Raw genomic sequence first — 20740 nt, 5'->3', positions numbered from 1 at the left:
CTAGGTATTTCATCCTAGGTCCCTTTCAAAGGTAACATGAAAGATTTGTTGAAATGTGTAGTTTTGCCAACTTATTTTAGAGGAAAAGCATATCTTAGAAACTTGATTCTAAACACCCCTTCTGGGAAAGTAGTATTTAACATGAAACGACCACAATTCGTGCTTGCCATTCAGATGGGCAATGGTTAGATCAGTAGTTCAGCAGATGTGTTCTGAAATAAATTATTATGCATTGCCACTGCTCTAGCTTGATCAGACGAGAAAGGGGAAGCCAGGAGTACATACATCTTCGTGTTTATTCCTTTCTTAAGGATGAATGTGATTAATAAGACGGTAGACAAATGGAAGCAGCAAAAGCTTTATAACCAAAACATGTTTTAAAATATCATTAGTTGTCAGTGCCGGGTACCAAACAATGCTGGTTGATGATAACAACAGATTACCTTTTACAGAGGCAAGAACTTGTATTACACTGTTTTGCATTTTATGTTTTAGAACAGAACAAAGAGTCTCACTTCCAAAGCAGAAATATAATTTGGATAGTATTAGCTGATCCTTAATGTCATTTAAAAATTTCATTTATAAACGGCTACATTATGATGAGATGTTCTACGATAATAATCACTTTGTTGTTGTTATTATTATGGAACAATGAAAATCTCTATTAGGAAAACAGGTTGCTCTTGACACTTGCTTGTACTTATAAATACTGAGAGAAAGAAGTAATTAGAGCTGTGGGAAAAGTCCGTCATGGGAGCAGGCAGCCTTTAGAAATGACATTCTTGACTCAGTCATCTCCTCCACAGATCTTTACGAGTGTGATTGCATAGTCTCCAGAAGTATCTGACTGTAAGGGACAGGACCGATGGAGAGAAGGACAGACATGGCGTAAATAATGAGGGGACCATGAATGAATCAAATCGCACAGCACTAGGGGATTCACTGGCGTGTAAGGCTCATGACCTGTACCATTTAGTGAAATGCACCTGTAATTCCATCACCCATTCACACCTGAGTGTAATCCTGTTCCAGCCTAGCATCTTCTTTATAATATATGATGTTTAAATTATTCCTGATATACTGCAATTAAATTTCAATTTGCGTTTAAAAAAAATGAGTGCATCAATTACCTAATATTACATAATCTTATTTTTCTCACAAAACTTTAGGAAATTATAGTTTTAATAATATTTATATTAGTATTTATCTAACACTTGCTCTTCTAAGGGTTAACTCCTTTAACCCTTATAATAACTCTGTACAGTAGATACCATAGTAGCTCCACCTAACAGATAAGTAAAACGAGAAAAACAGAGGTTGGGAAATTTGCCCCAGACTATATAGAGAATAAATGCAGAGGGAGGATTCGAACCCAGTTAACCTGGCTCCTTAACACCAAACTATACTTCCTGACTTAAGAAAGTGAAATGAACTACATCCCCACAGAGTATGTTTCCCAGTTCCTCTCGCCTAGGCTAGCCAAAAAAGGATCTTGTTTCAGAAAAGATACCAGGTGAGATTGAGGCTTACAGTACAAGATGCCACGTTTGTTATGAGTCTGGGAGTTAGAAACCTGGGAGTCATCCTCGACTCCTTCCCTTCCTTTCTCCTCACACCAAGATGTTCATACCAAGTCCCTTAAGTTTTAACTCCTAGATATCTTTTGAGTCTTTGCTCTTTCCTCCTTTTGTATCACCAGTAGCTTTGCATCACTATTTTGTGTTACAGTCAGAGCTACTCTAATATGACGAATATAGTAACTCATCACCCCACATACCTTCTATCTTATGTCCAATTCATTCTCCACAGTCACAGGGATCTTTTCTAAATATACTTCTGGTCATGACACTATGTTCTTAAAATTTAAACACTTCACTGGCCTCCCATCGCTCTTAAGCAAGACAAAATCCTTAGACATTGTCAGAAAAAGTCCTGAATGATCTGGTCCCGCCAGCCTCAATTTTCATTAATGTTTCCTCCACCACGAGATCTTTCCACTTGCAATTCCTTTTGTTAGAAGGCTCTGCTGACCTCTGACCCCCACAGCCTTCGCCTTGTTAAGTCTAGTCATTTTTAGATCTGAATCATAACCTTCCTATAGGTCAAATCCTCCTGTTATGTGATCTTATAGCACAATCTCCTTTACATTGAACATGGTTGTAATTTTACATTTATTTCTAATTCCACAAGGACAGAAAACTTTTTTCTTTACTTATAATTGTAATCCTGAACCTGGCACATAATATACATTCAGTAAATATTTTAAATGGAATGAATGGAATACGAATTCTGTGATCTCAAGTCTTCCTTTCAACTGAATGCATATTGCCACTCAGATTTTATTTTTCTATATTCCCAAGATAGACTCCTAATCAATCAAGTGCCTCATTAATTCTTAGCCTCCTACTTCTCATCATATATATGTTTCTAGAGCATTCCCCTTTGAGACCCTATTGACCGGCATAGCACCTGGCTCATGCGAGGCACTTAACACATGCTTATTCACCTGAAAGGCAAGCTCAAGACCCATTTCCCAAGAAATATTCCCTATCTAATCCCAAACGTCTTTTTTTTTTTTTTGCGGTACGCGGGCCTCTCACTGCTGTGGCCTCTCCCGTTGCGGACCACAGGCTCCGGACGCGCAGGCTCAGCGGCCATGGCTCACGGGCCCAGCCGCTCCGCGGCATGTGGGATCTTCCCGGACTGGGGCACGAACCCGTGTCCCCTGCATCGGCAGGCAGACTCTCAACCACTGCACCACCAGGTAAGCCCCATATTATTTCTTTATGTCAGCCACTTTATTCTCTCTTTTTCTAAAAAAAATGTTTTGCATTTATAATCTCACGTTTTAGTATGTACTATCAATATGAAATATTATTAGGCAGAATACTGTGGTAACTCATATTATTATCTTGTAATTGTTTTATTTATGCCCACCTCAGTCTCCACACAGATTATGAATTAATTGAGGGTAGCTATTATATTTTCCTTTAAAGACCCTGGAATTATGCTATTTATTAAATAGGTACTCAACTTGTTGATAAAGGAAATCTACCAAAAACTGTAATTTCATCCAATTTTTAAATTAAGATCCTATTATTAAGAAATACAGATTTGTTCTCACCTACTCTCTTCCTCTTCTCCTCCCCTCCAGTCATCATTTGAGAAAGGTGTTAATGAGCAGAGAAATGTCTAAATTAAAGGAGGAAGAGGAACCCAAGGCTGAGATGATGTACAAAATGGAACTCTAGCTCCTGAATTACAGAATTTTAACCATTGAAAACATCCTATTCGTCAGTCTTGAAAACGTAATGAGATTACTTGATAATGTATGTTAGGTGACAGAAGTGAAGAAACCTTAGATAATTTTAAATTACACACTGAACTCTGCAGCAATGGATTTTTCTTTTCTGTCAAGATACACGTTGCTTAAATGTTTCCTAATACAATAAGCCTCAATTACCCAGACCATGGAGGGGGGCAGGGAGAGCTACCAGTTAACTGAATTTCCTAGTTTGCCAAGGGTGAACTGAAGGCTTTCTTCGTGTTTCAACCTTGTTACTGGCAATCTTTATAAAACATATGCCTCTCCTTTTCTGCCTTGGTAAAAACAATTTAGTTAACGTTATTGTATCTTTCTCTGTTGATTGAAACTATTGTAATGTGTCAGATCGATTCAAATTTCGTTGAGTATGAGCAGTTGATGGAATCCGTGCTAAGTCCCAGGCACAGCCTGACAGCTGCCTTTTTGAATAAGTTTTCTATTTCAACTTAGGCATGCATCTTTTCCTGCAAAGGTTTGGTGCAAAAACAACAGCTCTCATTAAAAACAAAAAACAAAAACGATTTTGGTGAATGAATCTAGTTGACTAACTGAGGTGCAGTGGAAGTCAACTGGTAATATTTACCAAAATTATGGATATATTTACATCTGTCTCAGCAATCCTACCAACTCATGAGAACTTATCCCTCAGATACACTTGTACCTTATGAAATTGTATATGCGTATTGCAGCGTTGTTTATAATAGCAAGAAACTTGAAACATCTATTGATGTGGTAGGTACAAATATACAAATAACGGAATGATATGCAGCTGTTAAAAAGAATGAGCAAGCTTCCTATATCCTGAAACAAAAAGAACTCCAAGGTGCAGAATGATGTTATCTTTTGAGTCAAACAAAGAAGAAATTTTAAATACGTACTTTTCTTCTATTGTCAGAAAGAAAAACTGAAATAAATTAAAATACTGCAATATAAAAAACAGGTTAAGCAACTTGCATATGCTATTCACAAAAGAAGAAAAATTAGTGGCCATTAAACTTGAAAAAAAAAAATGTTGAGTGTCTTTTATGTGCCTGGGATTTTAGAGCTGAAAAATAATCACTGTCTTTAAGGGATATTTTGTTATTACTCTTTTAAACTCAGGAAACACATTTACACACTGACAAGAGAGAGAAACCTAAGTCACATATCTCCCTGTTTTGAGAATTATAAGGGAAAAAGGATGGGTAGAGAGAGGCATGATATGTTTTGCTATTTATAAGAAGAGACTTACTTTAATTGCTGAATGTAGGGAATAGCCATACTGCTTCTTAAACTCTGCTCGAATGTCCAAAAGGTCAATTTCTGATCTGGAAACCATTATTCGGTTCAGAGTAAACTCATCAGTCCCAGCGCCCTGTTGAGAAATGCAAGTGTCCACAATACCAATCTCATTGCTCACAAAACAACATATAGAACTATATTTACAGGACATAGATAATGGTACACAAAATAGTCAACCACAGTGACTCTCCTTCACTCATTTTTCATCAAACATCAACATTCATTTATTCAAGAAATATTTATTGAGCACTTTGTGCCATCACATTGTCAAATGCTGAAAACAGAGATGAGATGCCCCGCTTAAACTTTCAATTTTGTAAAGGATACAGGCGAGAAAATGGGCCATTACAATAAAACCTGACATATGGGAATGACTGGGTACTACGGGAGCATATGCTCGGGAGGCCTAAGATAGATCAAAGATTAAGAAAGGTCTGTTTGAGAAAGTGGTATTGAAGCTGGGGCCTAAATAATCAGCCAGGGGAAGAAGGAATGGAGTTCTTACAGAGAGGAAAACAAGTGTTCCTACACAGGAAACAGCATGTGTGATGGTTTAGGGCAAGAACATAAATAATCAGAAGGAACAGCAAGAAATATGTCTAGAAAGGCCAGACTTTGTAAACCGTGAAATGAAATTCGACTTTATCCCAAGTGTGAAGAACTACTGCAATCTGTTAAACATGAGAGTGTTGAGATCAGATCCGATTTGTGGTTTCAGAAAATTCCTTTGACAGCAACAGTATGAAGAATGGACTGCAGGGCAAGGGTGGGATGAAGATAACAGAATAAGACTAGAAGCTTTGGGACCCATCCAGAGATGATTACATAACCAGAGCGAGAAGGGGAGAGACAGAGAGACAGAGACAGAAAGATGATGATGATGATGGCCTGACCTAGAATAATGGCAGTAGGGATGGAGAAAATGGATAGATTGAAGAGATGCTCATAAAGGTTGATTGACAAAACTTAATGATATATCATCTGAGGAGAATGAAGGAGAGGGAAGTGTAACATTTCTCGCTGAACGGTTAGGTGAATATTAACACTATTCATTTATTCATTCATTCAACAAATGCTTATTGAGCACCTCCTATGTGCCAGACATTGTGCCATGTGCTGTGCGTATGGTAGTGAACGACACAGATGATATCTCTGTTCTCATGCAGTTTATGTTCTAATAGATGGAGATGGACAGTAAAGACAATGAACAAGTTGCTCAAGTACATGGTAATAAGAATGATGGGATGGAGTGTGAGTGAAAGGAAGCCAGCTGACCGGTGTAGTGAGGGAAGGCCTCCCCCAGGAGGTGACATTTGAGCTGAGACCTCAGAGATGAGAAGGAGACAGCCATAGGCAGACCTGGAGGAGAGAGGACGACACATGCAAAGACCCTGACATGGGAAGAGGCTCAGCACAGTCAAGAAACAGAAAGAAGGCTGTGGCTGATGTGTAGGAACAAGGCTGGGGAGGAAAGGCATAACTTCAGCGACTTGGGCAAGGCTAGTTCCTGCTGGGGTTATCCACTGAGATGACTGAACGCAGGATGGGGGGCAAGACTGGGGTGGGAGGTGAGGTGAGGAAAATGATGTGTTTACTCTGGACACAGCCTTGTAGGAGCACATGGACTTCCACAGGAAATGTCCAGGAAGAACCTGAAGTAAGCACCTTCTATGTGCCAGGCTCAGTATGAGGGTCTAAAGACATAAAAGAGCAAGAAAACCTCCTGAACAGATTCCTGGAGCTCCCCATCCAGCAGTGGCAGCAGACGAGAAAACACAGGGTTTCTGTATCATGAAAGGCCGCTGACGCAGTTTGGTTTAAGTAAGGCAGCTTTGAGAGGCTACTGGCTCACGCTGGAGGTCTGTCATCCTAAAACAAGTCGACTGCCCGCATTACTGTGAAGTGGGGGAAATGATTTACTCAACACTTCAGTGTACCTACGTCTGTAATGATGAGGATACTCATTAACAACCAATGAGCCAAATTAGTAGACACATTAGCTACAGAAGAGAACTCATCAAGGTGGAAAAGAAAGACGAAATTCCATCAACATTAAGCAATATTTTTACATTCTCCTTGAGGCAAGTTAAGAATATATATGAAGTTTCCAGACCAACCTTCAAAGCTTGGTGCAGTCTTTTAGCTAAAAAGGCAGGCGTGTTCCTTGCACAACAGACTGTTATAAAAAAGCAAAGTAATGTTCAGTTTCATTTAATAGAAATTGAGTTAATCTACAGTAATACGTTTACAAAAATTTTTTTTAAGTAACCATACCACTCTCCTCCCCATTCCTGGCTTTTCTTTAGAATGAAAGAGTGAATGAATGCTTAACCTGAATTTCAAAGCCTTATAATGTCATACTTGCATGGAACTTTAGCACGGTAATTATCCTTAGCCACAGGGAAAATAAAATTACCTGCCAAAGAAACTCTCACAGCCGCTGACTCATTTCCAGATCCCAGACACACCAACACCTACGCTTACATTGATAACTCCCTAGGGTGTACCACTGCTCCGTTTCTAGCATCTTTGACTACTGATGAATAGCTTGGGTCTAAAGACTGCAGAGGTGTTGCTCCAAATAACACACTAGGTAAGCAAGGGCACTGCAGCTCAGTTTAAAACCAGTTTTTCCAATGGAAAGATTTTCTCTTAAATGACTGGATTAGAATTTATAGGTTGATTAATTACATTAGAACCAGCACCTATAATCTAAATTCAGTCATCAAAAAAATACTACCATCTTTCAATTCTTTATTTTGAAATAACAAGTAAAGCAGAATAAGGAAAAGATAACAGGCAAAAACATAAGCAAATTAATTATCCTTTAAGTAACGTGAAAACAGCCAGGACTAGAAAAGTCTGTAGGGAATAAATCTATTTATTGCAACACAATTATTTTTATCATCTTAAATCTGATCTCTAGGTAGGAATCTGACCCAAAGTGAAGGAATTTTATCATGAATTTTGGAGAACAGAACAAGAATAGTGACTTTCTCATGACGCCTTTCAGACTCTCTTAAGGAAAGCTAAAAGGCCTTTTGTGTAAGTGATTTAAGGGAAACAGAAAGAGAAATATATTAGAAACATGGAATCTGGGAGAAACATGAAAACAGTTACAGATTTGAAGCTGTCTGAGAAGAAATCAAGGATGCAAATTGATATTACCTGTTTTTTTCTCAAAGTAATATTCGGCAAGCCTTAATCATTTGATTGAAAGTTTTATGCCCACTTTTAAGCTATTAAGCTTTTCAATCATCTCCTTCACCCCAGACTAAACGCAGAGAATCCTTTCTTTTCATAACCCTTTACCTTGTTCTCCGCTTTATGTTCTTAAACACATGATTTGTTCCTCAGGAATATTTGGGGAGATGGTGGCATATACAGTATAAGGAAGCTTGCTTTAAGACCCAACCCCAGCAGGGAAACTCAGGGAAATTCCTAAAAATCAGGGAGTCCACTGAAGTTCATTATGATGACCCAGTGTTCACAGCTGCCCGCTTCTTACCCTCTGTGTTCTCTTGACCATTACTCAGACCTCTCCCCTCCCCCACACAGGCCCCTGAACCCTAGCTTGGCCCCCCAGCCTGAGCAGGTGTTGAAATGCAGAACGTGTCCCCTTTTCAGCTGGTCCTGAGAACCAGTTGACACAGCGAGACACATTTCCTGTCAACCCCCAACGATTATGCCGCCTTGCTTGTCCAACTTCCCTTTGAAAGTTTCTGCTGAGGTCTGTTTATCTCCTCCCCATAAAAGAAAAGCTTTTTCTGTTTGATTTTCAGACTCTTGTACGTTTCTGAGACTCAACTATTCTCCCTATTGAAATAGTCTCTTTGAATAAAGCCTCTCCTTATCTAAGTCCAGATCTGACAGCTAGCAATCTTCCCACCATGCATTTCTAAGATGTTAGAACTCAGACGGTTTTTCACGTCAAAAGCTACGCGTTGACATACTGTATTAGAGTCCTTGTATATGAAATAGCCAGGACAGGCAGATCTATCAACACAGAAAGTAAACTGGTAGTTGCCAGGGGCTGGGGGCTGGGGAGGAGTGGGGAGTGACTGTCAAGGGGCACAGGGTTTCTTTGGGGGCTGATGGAAATATCCTAAACTCAGATAGTGGTGACAGTTGCACAACTCTGTTAAGACACTAAAAAGCACTGAATTGCACACTTTGGGTGAGTTTTATGGTACTTAAGTTATAGCTCAATAAAGATCAAAAAAAAAAACCTGTTGTATTCCAATGGTAGACTGAAATAGAAAATGAAAGTGTGACATATCTTGAACTTTAAATTATAAGGTCTTTCTTTTACTTGATAAAACAATGTATATTATAGCCCTAATTTAGTGCATAATTCAATGTCTATTTCCAAAAATGCTTCTTAGCTCAATGAAGTGAGAATTTGTACATCTCAATAAAGTTTTTCAAATATTACAGCAGGCAAGGTAAAAAGCAGCAAAATTGATGTAAAGATTAAAATATGAAATGGAGGGACTTCCCTGGTGGTCCAGTGGTAAAGAATCCGCCTTCCAATGCATGGGACATGGGTTCAATCCCTGGTCAGGGAACTATGATCCCACATGCCATGGGGCAACTAAGCCCGCGTGCCACAACTACTGAGCCCATGCACTCTGGAGCCCGTGTGCCACAACTGGACAAAGAAAACCCGCGCACCACAACTAGAGAGAAGCCCGCACGCCGCAGTGAAGAGCCTGCGCGCCACATCAAAAGATCCCACGTGCCGCAACTAAGACCCGATGCAGCCAAAAAAATTAAAACATAAAAAACAAATAAAAACCAAATAAATATTAAAAAAAAGAAACGGAAAAAAATTAACTGGCTATATCATTGCCACTGGAATATTCTCACAGCTAATTATGGAGGCTGATCTCTAATTCCTTTTTTTTTTTTCTTGGCCATGCCACGCTGTACGCCTGTGGGATTTTAGTTCCCCGAACAGGGATTGAACCTGTTCCCCCTGCAGTAGAAGTGAGGCGTCTTAACCACTAGACTGCCAGGGAAGTCCCTGATGCATATTTTTTAATTGAAGAAGAAGCTTGTTTTCCTTCTTGGCCTATCTTTTAGCAAATCAATCAGAGTCATATATTTTAAGCGGCATTTGGATCAACAGTCCTATTCTTGGCACTGAAGAGAGGCTCAGAAGTTAAATGAAATAACATATGTGGAGGAAACGCCCAGACTTTAGTGAGTGCTTGCTCCCTGGGATATTTTCTGCAATTTAAAATATCAATAGTTGAGCATGGACTGTGTGATATATGCAGGTTTCAGCCTCTGTTTACGCTGCAGCACATTGGAGGGGTTGGTTGACTGTGGAGCCCATAGACTGTGGAGCCCAAGTGCCTAGGTTAGAATTCCAGCTCTACCACACTTTCCCTGGGTAACTTGGGGAAGGAACTTAACCTTCTGGTGCCTCAGGTTTGCCACGGGGGTAATAATAGTCCCTAATCATGGGACTGTTACGAGGCTTAAATGGGTTGGTATTTGTAAAGAGGTTAGCACAATGCTGAGTGCCTGATGAGTGTTTATTTAAAAATACAATTTGAGGCACCCTAATGGGGAGTTCACCCTCCAGAGATGGTAATTCACATTTGAAAGATGAATCAGAGGCTCACCCCGGAGGAGGTTACCCTCAGACATCAGCTATCTTTAACTCACCGTAGAAGCTATTAATTATCATGATGGACGTTAGATATGATTTTTCATCGGCGAAATGACAGGCTGTGTGGAGTACAGGTACTCCTACCCTGGCATTAATGGAGAAGCAGCCTGGAGCAAGCCCAATAGCCACCCAACATTGGGTATTTAGGATTCTGAACAACTTAGGATTGTTCATAACAAGTTAGGATTGCTATTTAGGATTCTGTGTGTGTACGAGCACTCAGAGTTAATTGCCTGACTCTGACTAGAATGGTCACTGAATCCTGTCTTCCAAGAGTGTCTCATTTCTCTGAATGCAATCTTTCTTGCAAGGTGTTCTTTGGGTTCCTAAAAGCACAGACTGCAGAGACCTGATTGAGAAGACAGATCAGCTTATATAACCGTGTTTTTGTCTGCTTGTTAATCCATGTGTCTCTCCAGGAACGGATTCAGTCTGTGACTTATTTTCTTTCTGATATTCCCTGTTTGCATCACCAAGAGGGAGGAGACCTGTAGTTCCGACCTGAGTTTAACTTTGGGAGGCCACTGCCAAAAATAACCAAATACGATGAATTACCAAATGGGCTTAGGTCTGTGTTTTCAACAGGCTCCATAAAAATGCCAGCAAGAACGTAATATTTTTATCTCTCGAGGAGTTGACGATCCAAACGTGGTAACAAGACAAATACAGAGTTAAAAGGCAAAGGAAGACCTAAAAAGATAACTTCTTCCGGCATCCATTTAACAATATTTGTTGAGCATATTGTGTGTACCGTGGACGGTGCTGAGGTCTATGAGAAGCGTAAGGATGAAATCAGTCAGGATTCTGAGACGAAAAGAGCTAATCTTGAGATTTATTTAAAACAAGTGCAAAGTAACTCAGTTTATAAGTTTATAAGCTTATAAGTAACTGAGTTATAAGTAACTCAGTTTATAAGCACTCAGGGGCTTACCTATGGCTAGCAGTAAGTCTTCAAAATGCCCAGACAATTCTCCTTTTATGCTGTCCTCAATGTCCTTCTGGCTGATATTTCTGTATTCATCAAATGCTAAAAAAAAAAAACCAGCACCACAAAAATATTTAAAGTATCCCAGTTGACCACACTTGAATATATTGTGGTTTTTGATTTGATAGGCAGCAAATCAAGTTATTAAGTGGCAAGCTCAAAAACTCCTTTAACACATCAAAAACTCAGCACAGAAGTTTTTGTTTTTTCATTATTTTAAAAAAATGTCATCTGCAATAAAACCTGAACTTCACAGGCCATTTTCTTCAATGATCAATCTCTCTCTCTCTCCTCTCTTCCCTCCCCATTCCCAGGCTGTAAGCATTTAAAATAGCCTGAAAGGTTAACAGATAAATAATTTATCTAATAAGGTGGGCTACTTTTAAATTATAGCAGCACCTGGGAAACAATAATGTGGTCATGAGTCAAATACGTTTTAAATCTGCTAAAGAAATCTTAATTATGAAGATTTTGTGCTGAGTCAATCATTCCCTAAGGCAGCATAGCCTACTCCATACTTACTAGAAGGCATTCAAAGTACTTGATCAACATTTGCCCAAAAGCAAAACCTGTACATACGTCACCGAGCATGTAGGCATACTTTGTAAGCCAAGTATATTTTTTCCAAGTGAATTTCAAAAAAAGAAAATTTGGAGAGAGATCTAGGATTGTTTGGTCTTTATTTTTCAAATAAAGACATCAATAAAGCAACTATAATATACTACTGCCACTGTTTTATAAAAAGGATGAAATTTTAATGCCCAAGTTTCCTCATTTTCCCATGAACTCGGCATAAGCGTAGTCATCACTGTGGTTGTTCTCTAGACCAGCACTGGGGAGCCACAGTCAGACGTCCCTAGTAAGTGGAGATCTGGGCTTCTGGGTGCCGTTGCTTCCAGAATGACTCAGAGAGATGCATGAGTGAAGGGGTGGGTGCTGAGGTGTTCCATGTAATAGTTGGTCTGATAAAAAGTGTTCCCCCTCACCCATGTACCTTCATATCAGAAAAAGCTGAATGTTAATCTGCATTAATGCATTAACAAAGACTCACCCGCAATGCCTAGTTTTCCTGGAAAGTGGCTAACTAGGCAAGAGATGGGCTGGAAGCAGTGCCGTCAGGCTCCTCCATCCCACGGGAACACTCCTCTCTGCTCTCACCCCAGAGAGCTGCTCCTCTCTTCTCCCTGCCATCCCTCCCACCCCCACCCCCCAGGTTGTTTCCTGAAATGTTTGTACATAAAAATGGGACAGGCCTTCACGATTTTTCACTTCGTTTTCCAGAACTATGTATGTTAAACCTTGAAATATTTGCCAAAACAATACAATGCAAAAAAGGATTGTAATGCGAGTCCATACTCAGTTTCAGTTGAGGAAAGCTCCTTAAACAGAGGATCTCAGTGAACGTATCTTCATCCGTGCCCCATTTGTTCTCACCAGCATTATAGAGAATCTGTTGGACAAGGGAGAAGACTTAAATGTTATTACAGACCCAATTCTGTCTCTTTCTGAGGAGGTGGAATGAGAAGAGGGCAAGTTTATTTTACAGGTCATTGAGATCATCGATAATCCGTGTCTCTCACTTTTAGTGGACTGGAAATCTGACAGCTGTGTGGCAGGAGCCGGGGGAATAATAACCACCACTGGGGAAGGAAGAAAGGTGGGGTTAGGGGATCCCCAGGTGTCAGGCTTCTCCTCCAGACAGGACAGGAGAGAGCATGACCCCGGCTGGTGCCGTAGAAGTGAGAACGCAGTCAGGAGGGAGAATCGTTAAAGGAGATGTTTTCTTTGCTCTGTTACCGACCTGGGCATCCTCTTTGGCCAGCTGTTCATCCACTTTCAGACCCTCATCTCTTCTGCCCTAGACAGGGAAGATAAAAGTGAGGGCAATCCTTTTAAAAATAAAAATTCCATCACTCGGCATTCCAACCAGCAGGGCATCTTAGAGCTGCTTCTTCAGTGGCAACCACACAGCACAAAAGAGTCAGGCACTTGGGGCTCTCGTTCTGGCACCGACTAGCCATGAAACCTGTAGCAAATCACACAGTTTTCTGAGCCGCAGTTTCCTCCCCTGAAAACTCAAATGTCTGAATGGAATCAAAAGACAAGCCACACACTGGGAGAAAAATATCTGAAAACACATATCTGATACAGGACTTGTATCTAAAACATATAAAGAACTCTTAAACCCCAACAATAAGATAACAAACAACCCAATTAAAAATGGGCAAAATATCTGAACAGACATCAGATACACAGATGGCAAGAAAGCACATGAAAAGATGCTCAACATCATAGGCCATTAGAGAACTGAAAATTAAAACAATACCCCTACACACCAATTAGAATGGATAAAATTCTAAACAGTGACAACACCAAATGCTGGCAGGGATGTGGAAAAACAGGAAATCTCATTCCTTGCTGCTGGAAATGCAAAATGGGACAGCCTCTTTGGAAGACAGTTTGGCAGGTTCTTACAAAACTAAACATACTTTTACCATACGACCCAGCAAATGTGCTCCTTGACACTTACCCAAATAAGGTGAAATCTAATGTCCACACAAAAACTTTCACATGGATGTTTACAGAAGCTTTTGTTCATAATTGCCAAAACTTGGAAGCAACCAAGCTGCCCTTCAACAGGTGAATAAACTGTGGCATATCCATACAATGCAATAGGACTCGGTGATAAAAAGGAAATGAGTTATCAAGCCACGAAGAGAGGCCGTCTGAAAAGCCTGCATACTGTATGATTCCAACTATAGGACAGTCTGGAAAAGGCAAAACTATAGAGATAAAGAGATCACTGGTTACCAGGCGTTCAGAGGGAGAAACAGAGGGGTGAAGAGCTGGAGCACAGATGATTTTTAGGGCAGTAAAACCATTCTGTATGATACTGTAATGGTGGACACAAGACATTACACATTGGTCAAAACCCATAGAATGTATAACACGAAGAGTGAATCCTAATGTAAACTATGGACTTTAGTTAATAATAATGTGTCAGTTCATTCATTCATCATCTAATTCATCATCTAATTCTTTTATCATTCATTCATCATCTAATTCATTCATCAGCTATAACCAATGTACCACACTAGTGCAGATGTTAACAACAGGGCTATCTGTGATGGGGGGTGGCATATGGGAGCTCTCTGTAGTTTCTGCTGCATTTTTCTGCAAATCTAAAACTGCTCTAAAAAATAAAGTCTATTAAAATAAACCGAAACCTCAAAGATTCCCCACTAACTCTACTGTTGAAGGCTCTGTGGCTAAGTGTGTGTGCTTGTACACAAATAATTCAGCACATTATAGCAAGATGGGAGACGGAGAAGGAAAAGAAGATTGCCTGGATTATTTTGCAAATTATAGGTGAATGAAACATTTGGCTATAATACTTTAAAAATGCATTTGTTCCAAACTAGTGGTTACCAGCAGGGAGAGGGAAGGGGGCAGGGGCATTATAGGAGTAGGGGAGTCAGAGGTACAAACTATCAGGTATAAAACACACTCTAAGCATATACTGTACAACACAGGGAATATAGCCAATATTTTATGATAACTATAAATGGAGTATAACCTTTAAATAGTGTGAATCACTATACTGTACACCTATACTGTACTGTACACCTATACTGTAACATATAATATTGTAGAGCAACTATACTTCAATATAAATAAATAAATAATAATAATAAATAAAAATTTAAGAAATGCATTTGTTCCTATTTGCAAACATTAGGTCTTTGTATGCCTGCCTGATTTTTTTTTAAACTACTCTTTTTTTTCTTTTTTAATTAATTTATTTTCTTTTTTAATTTAATTTATTTTTGGCTGCGTTGGGTATTCATTGCTGTGTGCGGGCTTTCTCTAGGTGCGGCGAGCAGGGGCTACTCTTCCTTGCGGTGCGCAAGCTTCTTATTGTGGTGGCTTCTCTTGTTGTGGAGCACTGGCTCTAGGCACGCGGGCTTCAGTAGCTGTGGCACACAGGCTTCAGTAGTTGTGGCTCATGGGCTCTAGAGCGCAGGCTCAGTAGTTGTGGCACGTGGGCTTAGTTGCTCCGCGGCATGCGGGATCCTCCCATACCACGGTTCGAACCCATGTCCCGTGAACCAGCAGGTGTATTCTTAACCCCTGCACCACCAGGGAAGCCCCGGCCTGCCTGATTTTTGCATGATTTCTTTTCTCGGTTTCTTTCAGTGCTGCTGCTACTCTGCTCTAACTAGTCATCCCTAGTTTGCTGCCTTCTTGTTCTCCTTTCATCATTCACTCTGCTCCAAAGATAAAAACGCTGATGATCACTGGTATTAGTTACAATAAGCCAGCACCACCACGTACTGACGTAGTGATAACTTTCTCTGTGCTAAGTATTTCACACTCTTTCTCTCTTAATCTTCTCAACACGCTCTGAGGCTGGTACTGTTATTATTTTAATTGAACAGATGTGAAATGAAGGCTTTGAGGCTTGACTTAAGGTAACTCGTCTCAGCATATCAAGCTAGCAGGCGGCAGAGGAGCAGCAGACTCCAGGTCTTATTCTGAAACCCTGCCCAGGAGCCTTGCTCTCCACTGCCTTCTGTGGGCGTGTGTGCTCACGTGCACACAAGCAGATCTGCACTTATGAATACAGACCTGGGGGATCGTATGTTTGCAGCGATACCTCATCAGTTTGGGTTTGTAGGTTCAAACGTCATAAGGTTGTCACCATTGGAAACAACTGAAACCATAATTAGGATAAACTGTTCCTTAGTGGCATAATGCCTCACTTTGCCAAGTGCTGCTTTAACCCTCAGGCTGGGATGGTTGTTGGGATTTTCTCACACATTAAGGGCTGTTTAAATCAGCTGAAAGAGGCTGTTGAGATACGGCTTAAATCATTTTCTCTCTTACACACACCTATGACTCTACCTCATCCTTGACCTCACCACCTTTTTTATAAAACCAAGACCCTCCTAAAAAGAGACGGCAAGGTGTGGTCTCATTTGGTCCCATGGTGATGAATGGTTTAGCAGCTCTTCCAAAGAGGGCAAGGATGAAGTTCCAGCAAGCCACATTTTTTTAATCCTGAGACTGATATAACCATCTCTGAAGATAATTCATCTGTATCATGCTTCCTACTTAATTTAAGTGCTACCAAAAGAAATATATATTCTTTCAAGTCCAGAAGAAAATCAACATGTTCTTAAAACTGGAGACAAAATGGAAATGAACAATTATTTTCCTTCCAGATGAATGTGCAGAACATTTTCTAACGTATTATGAAACCTGATCAAAATACATTTAATTCATATACTGGCCAAAACAAGATTTTTTGGTTACATCACTATGTTATACCTTTATGAGGCTGGTTAAACATTATACTGCGTGGTGGCAATGCAAACGTAAGATGAACAAATCATTTCATAAGGAAAACTGCCATCTCATAGTCTCACTTTGGTTATTTTCAAACACCCTAAAAACTATTATTGACCATGCAGCTTATTGGGGACTTAAAAAGTAAAAAATAAAACCTTACATTTGCCAAAGTCAACAGAGCTTTCCGGAAGTCACCAGATGTTTCAGAACTAATTTCATCTCCAAGACTCTTCTTATACACTGAAACCAGATAAGAATGAAATTAAGCCTTGATGAACTAAAAAATATTATTATAAAACACAGAAAAGCTTAAAATGTCAACATTGGCAAGGAATGAATACCTGATAACATAAATCTTGTTTCTTCTTTTTTTAAAAAATCTTTTAGTGCTCTTCTGATATGGATACATTCTTCTTGTAACTATTACTGCAGTGTGTGGTGTCACAGATGCACAAGAACAGAAACAGCTGCCATTCTGGATCAAATCATCGTTCATTTTATCTGACAAAGGCACTAAGGAAGGTATAGTGAGAAAGCTAGGATGGGCAAGCTGTTAGTTTGCCTTCTAATTTCTATTATGTCCGCCTTCCCTAGGAATAGAACCCTGGCCTTAAGCAAGGTACAACGCACACAGCGTAAAGACCACATTCTCAGCTCTCCTCTTGGCAATGAAACGTAGGCAGACCTACGTGACATTGCTGGGAAATCTCCTTAAGGATGGCTCATGCCAATCTTAGTGCCTTACTCCATCCTACTGCCTGGTGTGTAGATTGATCCTTGGAGCTTGGGCAGCCATCTTGGTCTAGGCAGGACTATATCTGAGCGATGGCATAAAAATAAGCAGGAAGGGGCCTGGGTTCCTGAAAGTTTTGAGGCGCTGTCATGCCAGTCCTAGAATTGTCTATCTCCAGACTGCTTCTACATAGGAGATAAATAAATGTTTATCTTATTTAAACCACTGTTATTTTTCTGTTTTATTGACTCTAACCCTAACCTTAATGCATACAGTTAGAATGTATTATTTCATAGCTCTCAAAAGTCAGAAAGCTTCCCGAAAACATACTGTTTCCCCATAACAAATGCCAACTGTGTGTTCGCATATTTTTAGTACTGAATAGTTGTAGCTCCTTTTGCATAGCCTGTGATGTGCAGTGTCCACTGAATTTTAAACCTCTGTTCTGCTCCACCCATGGAGCAGTGATTCTCTTCGAGCCACTGTATACCTGGATGTAGCTGACACCAGGTGGCTATTTGAACTCCACCTGCATCATCCTCAAGACCGCTACCAAATTAGTCATATGAATGCTTGTTCTTTCAAATCAGTAAAAGACGACTATAGAAAGTGATGTGAGATTATCTAATAGCAAGAACTGTGTTGAGAGAGAAATTCTTCCAGCGTGATTTTAATAAGTCGCTTTTTATGAAATCTATAATTTTCCAGAGCAATTCAAGTAAACAAAATCCACTATAAAGACAGATTATTTATCTAAGTAATAACATTTAGTAGGCATCACTTTCCCTAATAGTCATATTGTTGTTACATCTCTCCTTCCTTCACTCTATGAAAAAAATTTTTTAATTTAAAAATATCAAGCCAAGGGCTTCCCTGGTGGCTCAGTGGTTGAGAGTCTGCCTGCCGATGCAGGGGACAAGGGTTCGTGCCCCGGTCTGGGAAGATCCCACATGCCGGGGAGCGGCTGGGCCCGTGAGCCATGGCCGCTGAGCCTGCGCGTCCGGAGCCTGTGCTCCGCAATGAGAGAGGCCACAGCAGTGAGAAGCCCGCGTACCGCAAAAAAAAAAAAAAAAAATCAAGCCAAAAAAATGAAGCTCTCAATTGTTAGAATTTGGGGAAGTATTTTATAATTTTAGAATTATCTACATGAGTCTCATACAGCCTCCCACGCCTCTCCTCTACCCCAGGTATTTTGCAGGAAACTAGACTAAAAATATGAAAATTATTTTGATGCAAGTTGAAAACTACCTTATGCATTTTGAGACACAGTAGGGTACAGAAAAACAGATACAATGTTTTAATAGTGCAGAAGCTGAACTTAGAATTCTTGATCCTGATTCAATGTTCTCTCATGCACCATTAACTTTAGAATACTGCAAAGAGTTCAGAATTTAGCTTTCTATTCATTTAGGTGCTATTGTATCATTGTAGTGTGTGAGCCACTCAGTATGCCTGGTCCTTTTATGAGAGCCAAGTTGATAGGTCCTCTGATGGATTTCTAATGCATGGGTCACCACTGCACATTACATGATGCCATCACTCTTGCTACAGTTGACTGCACCAGGGCTGGCATCTGACTATAAGTGGCCAGCTGTCTACAAGGTGACCTGGTGGGAGAACTTTGCCCAAAAGAAGGCTCTCTACTAGACAGTGCCTTTCTGAGCCCATTGAATCTTCTCTTAGGGAGTGAGATGTACAGAATTTTTTAACAAGAGTGACAAAGAAGTGGAAAGGCCCCCAGAAATAAGGCACAAAACACAAGTCAAGAATAACAGCCAGAAACCATGGGCAGATAGAAACCTTGAGTAGACAAACGTCATGTGGTAAGGGAAGAGAAGTTTCTTGGTGGTGTCAAGAACAGTAGAGGCAGAAAGGCAGGGCAAAGAGTTACTAGGATGAAAATGTGCACAGGGAGCAATGGATGTCTGATGCTGAGGGAGTGACTAGACAGCTGAGTCCCTAGCTGTGTCCTGAATCTCTGTACAGCTTGGCTATACCTGATTGAGACTATTTCTTTCTTTTACTTCTTGTGTATCATGAATCCCTACTTACCAAGGGAACCTAGATGCAGTTCAATTCCTTGTAGCCTTAGAGAACTTAACTCACACAGATACCAGAGCATCTGGTAACTCTGAACAATGACCACTTGTCACATTTGCAAAACAACAGTCCTAAATGCTAAGACATTCACTGGCCTCTTAAAATCCCAGGTCTCAATCTTAAGGATATTCATTCAACGAATATTTGAATTTATCCCCCACTGTTCTGGGCACTGGAGATACAGCAGTGAGCAAAACAGACAAAAATCGCCCCCTTCATAGAGCTTACATCCTAGGGTTGTTTGTACATAAATGCTGAACTCCAGGGAGAATCTTGGGGCCAGTCAACTCATGGAGCGGTAACTCTTCTAAGAAACACAAGGAAGTAACATAGCATCTGGGGGTAGAGCCCCTGGATCTGATGATTTTTTTACATGTACATCTTGTTGAACTGCGGGAACCAAATATGTTAAACACCTACAACGTACCCATTTGTGCCCATTATTAAGCAATTATCTCATCTACCCCAAATTTGCCCTTCTATACCTTGCTTTGTGGAGCTGGGGTTGGGACTCTGCAAATAACATTTCTCTTTTATCCCCCATCCTCCACCTCCCTGTCAGTTTCCACCAATGGGGGGAGCAGAGGGAGATGAGATGGAAGGCAGGAAGAGGAAGGAAGGACATGCTATTATTGGCTTGTGATTCACCTCAGTGTCAACCCAGTGACAGGCTTTCACCCTGACAGCAGCAGTTGGCTCCAGGCTCCTAGAACAAGTCACCTGCTTACATGCCCTTGGAGGTACTAGCTCCAGCTAGATGGAGACCCTTCCCCTTCACAGAGATCTGAACTCCAATTCCTAGGGCCTCTCCTCTGAGCCGCTGAAGTACCAACACCGGAAACTGATGCCCTCCTCTGAGCTTCTAGCTTCTGAAAATCCCAATCTCTTCCTTTGTCGTCCCAGCCTTGAGGATTATACCTCTGAGCTGTGTTTCCGTTTTGCTTTTTCAGTCCTCCAAAAAGGTACTTAAGCAATTCTCTACATTAAATTCACTCTGTTAAAATACCTAGTGCATTTCTGTTTTTCTGACTAGACCTCATTGGCATACCAACAATAAAACAGGCACTTACCTATCATTGAGGTATTTACTTTCTAATGGGAATTTCTCAAAGTAACCTCTTTAACACCCACCGGGGGCCGGTATATCCATTTTTTTGTACCTTTCCTACCGCAGAAGTTTCCTAATACACAGCTGACCACCCTGATACAAAAACATAGAAACCATGGCTCCCTTAAGGTACTTGGAGGTGGTGACAGGGAGCGGTTGTTTAATAAGAATTGGGC

General features: G+C 40.4%; 1 protein-coding gene across 4 annotated transcripts in view; it reads right to left on the bottom strand.

The window, feature by feature from the left end:
• Window positions 1-288: 288 nt before the first annotated feature.
• ANXA3 (annexin A3) overlaps window positions 289-20740 on the bottom strand; it is a 58550-nt gene continuing 38098 nt past the window's right edge. For all 4 annotated transcript variants that reach the window (XM_079920862.1, XM_079920861.1, XM_079920860.1 and 1 more), the window contains 7 exons: window positions 16784-16863; window positions 13073-13129; window positions 12628-12721; window positions 11218-11313; window positions 6724-6782; window positions 4557-4679; window positions 289-847 (listed from right to left, as the gene is read on the bottom strand). In XM_079920862.1, the coding sequence (XP_079776988.1) occupies window positions 788-847; window positions 4557-4679; window positions 6724-6782; window positions 11218-11313; window positions 12628-12721; window positions 13073-13129; window positions 16784-16863 (569 nt within the window). In that variant the 3' untranslated portion in view covers window positions 289-787. The remainder of the gene's footprint in view (window positions 848-4556; window positions 4680-6723; window positions 6783-11217; window positions 11314-12627; window positions 12722-13072; window positions 13130-16783; window positions 16864-20740) is intronic.

This window comes from Stenella coeruleoalba (assembly GCF_951394435.1).
Source record: "Stenella coeruleoalba genome assembly, chromosome: 4".
Taxonomy (NCBI): Eukaryota; Metazoa; Chordata; class Mammalia; order Artiodactyla; family Delphinidae; genus Stenella; species Stenella coeruleoalba.
The sequence above is the reverse complement of the archived record's forward strand: the minus strand, read 5'-3'. Positions and strand labels throughout refer to the sequence as shown.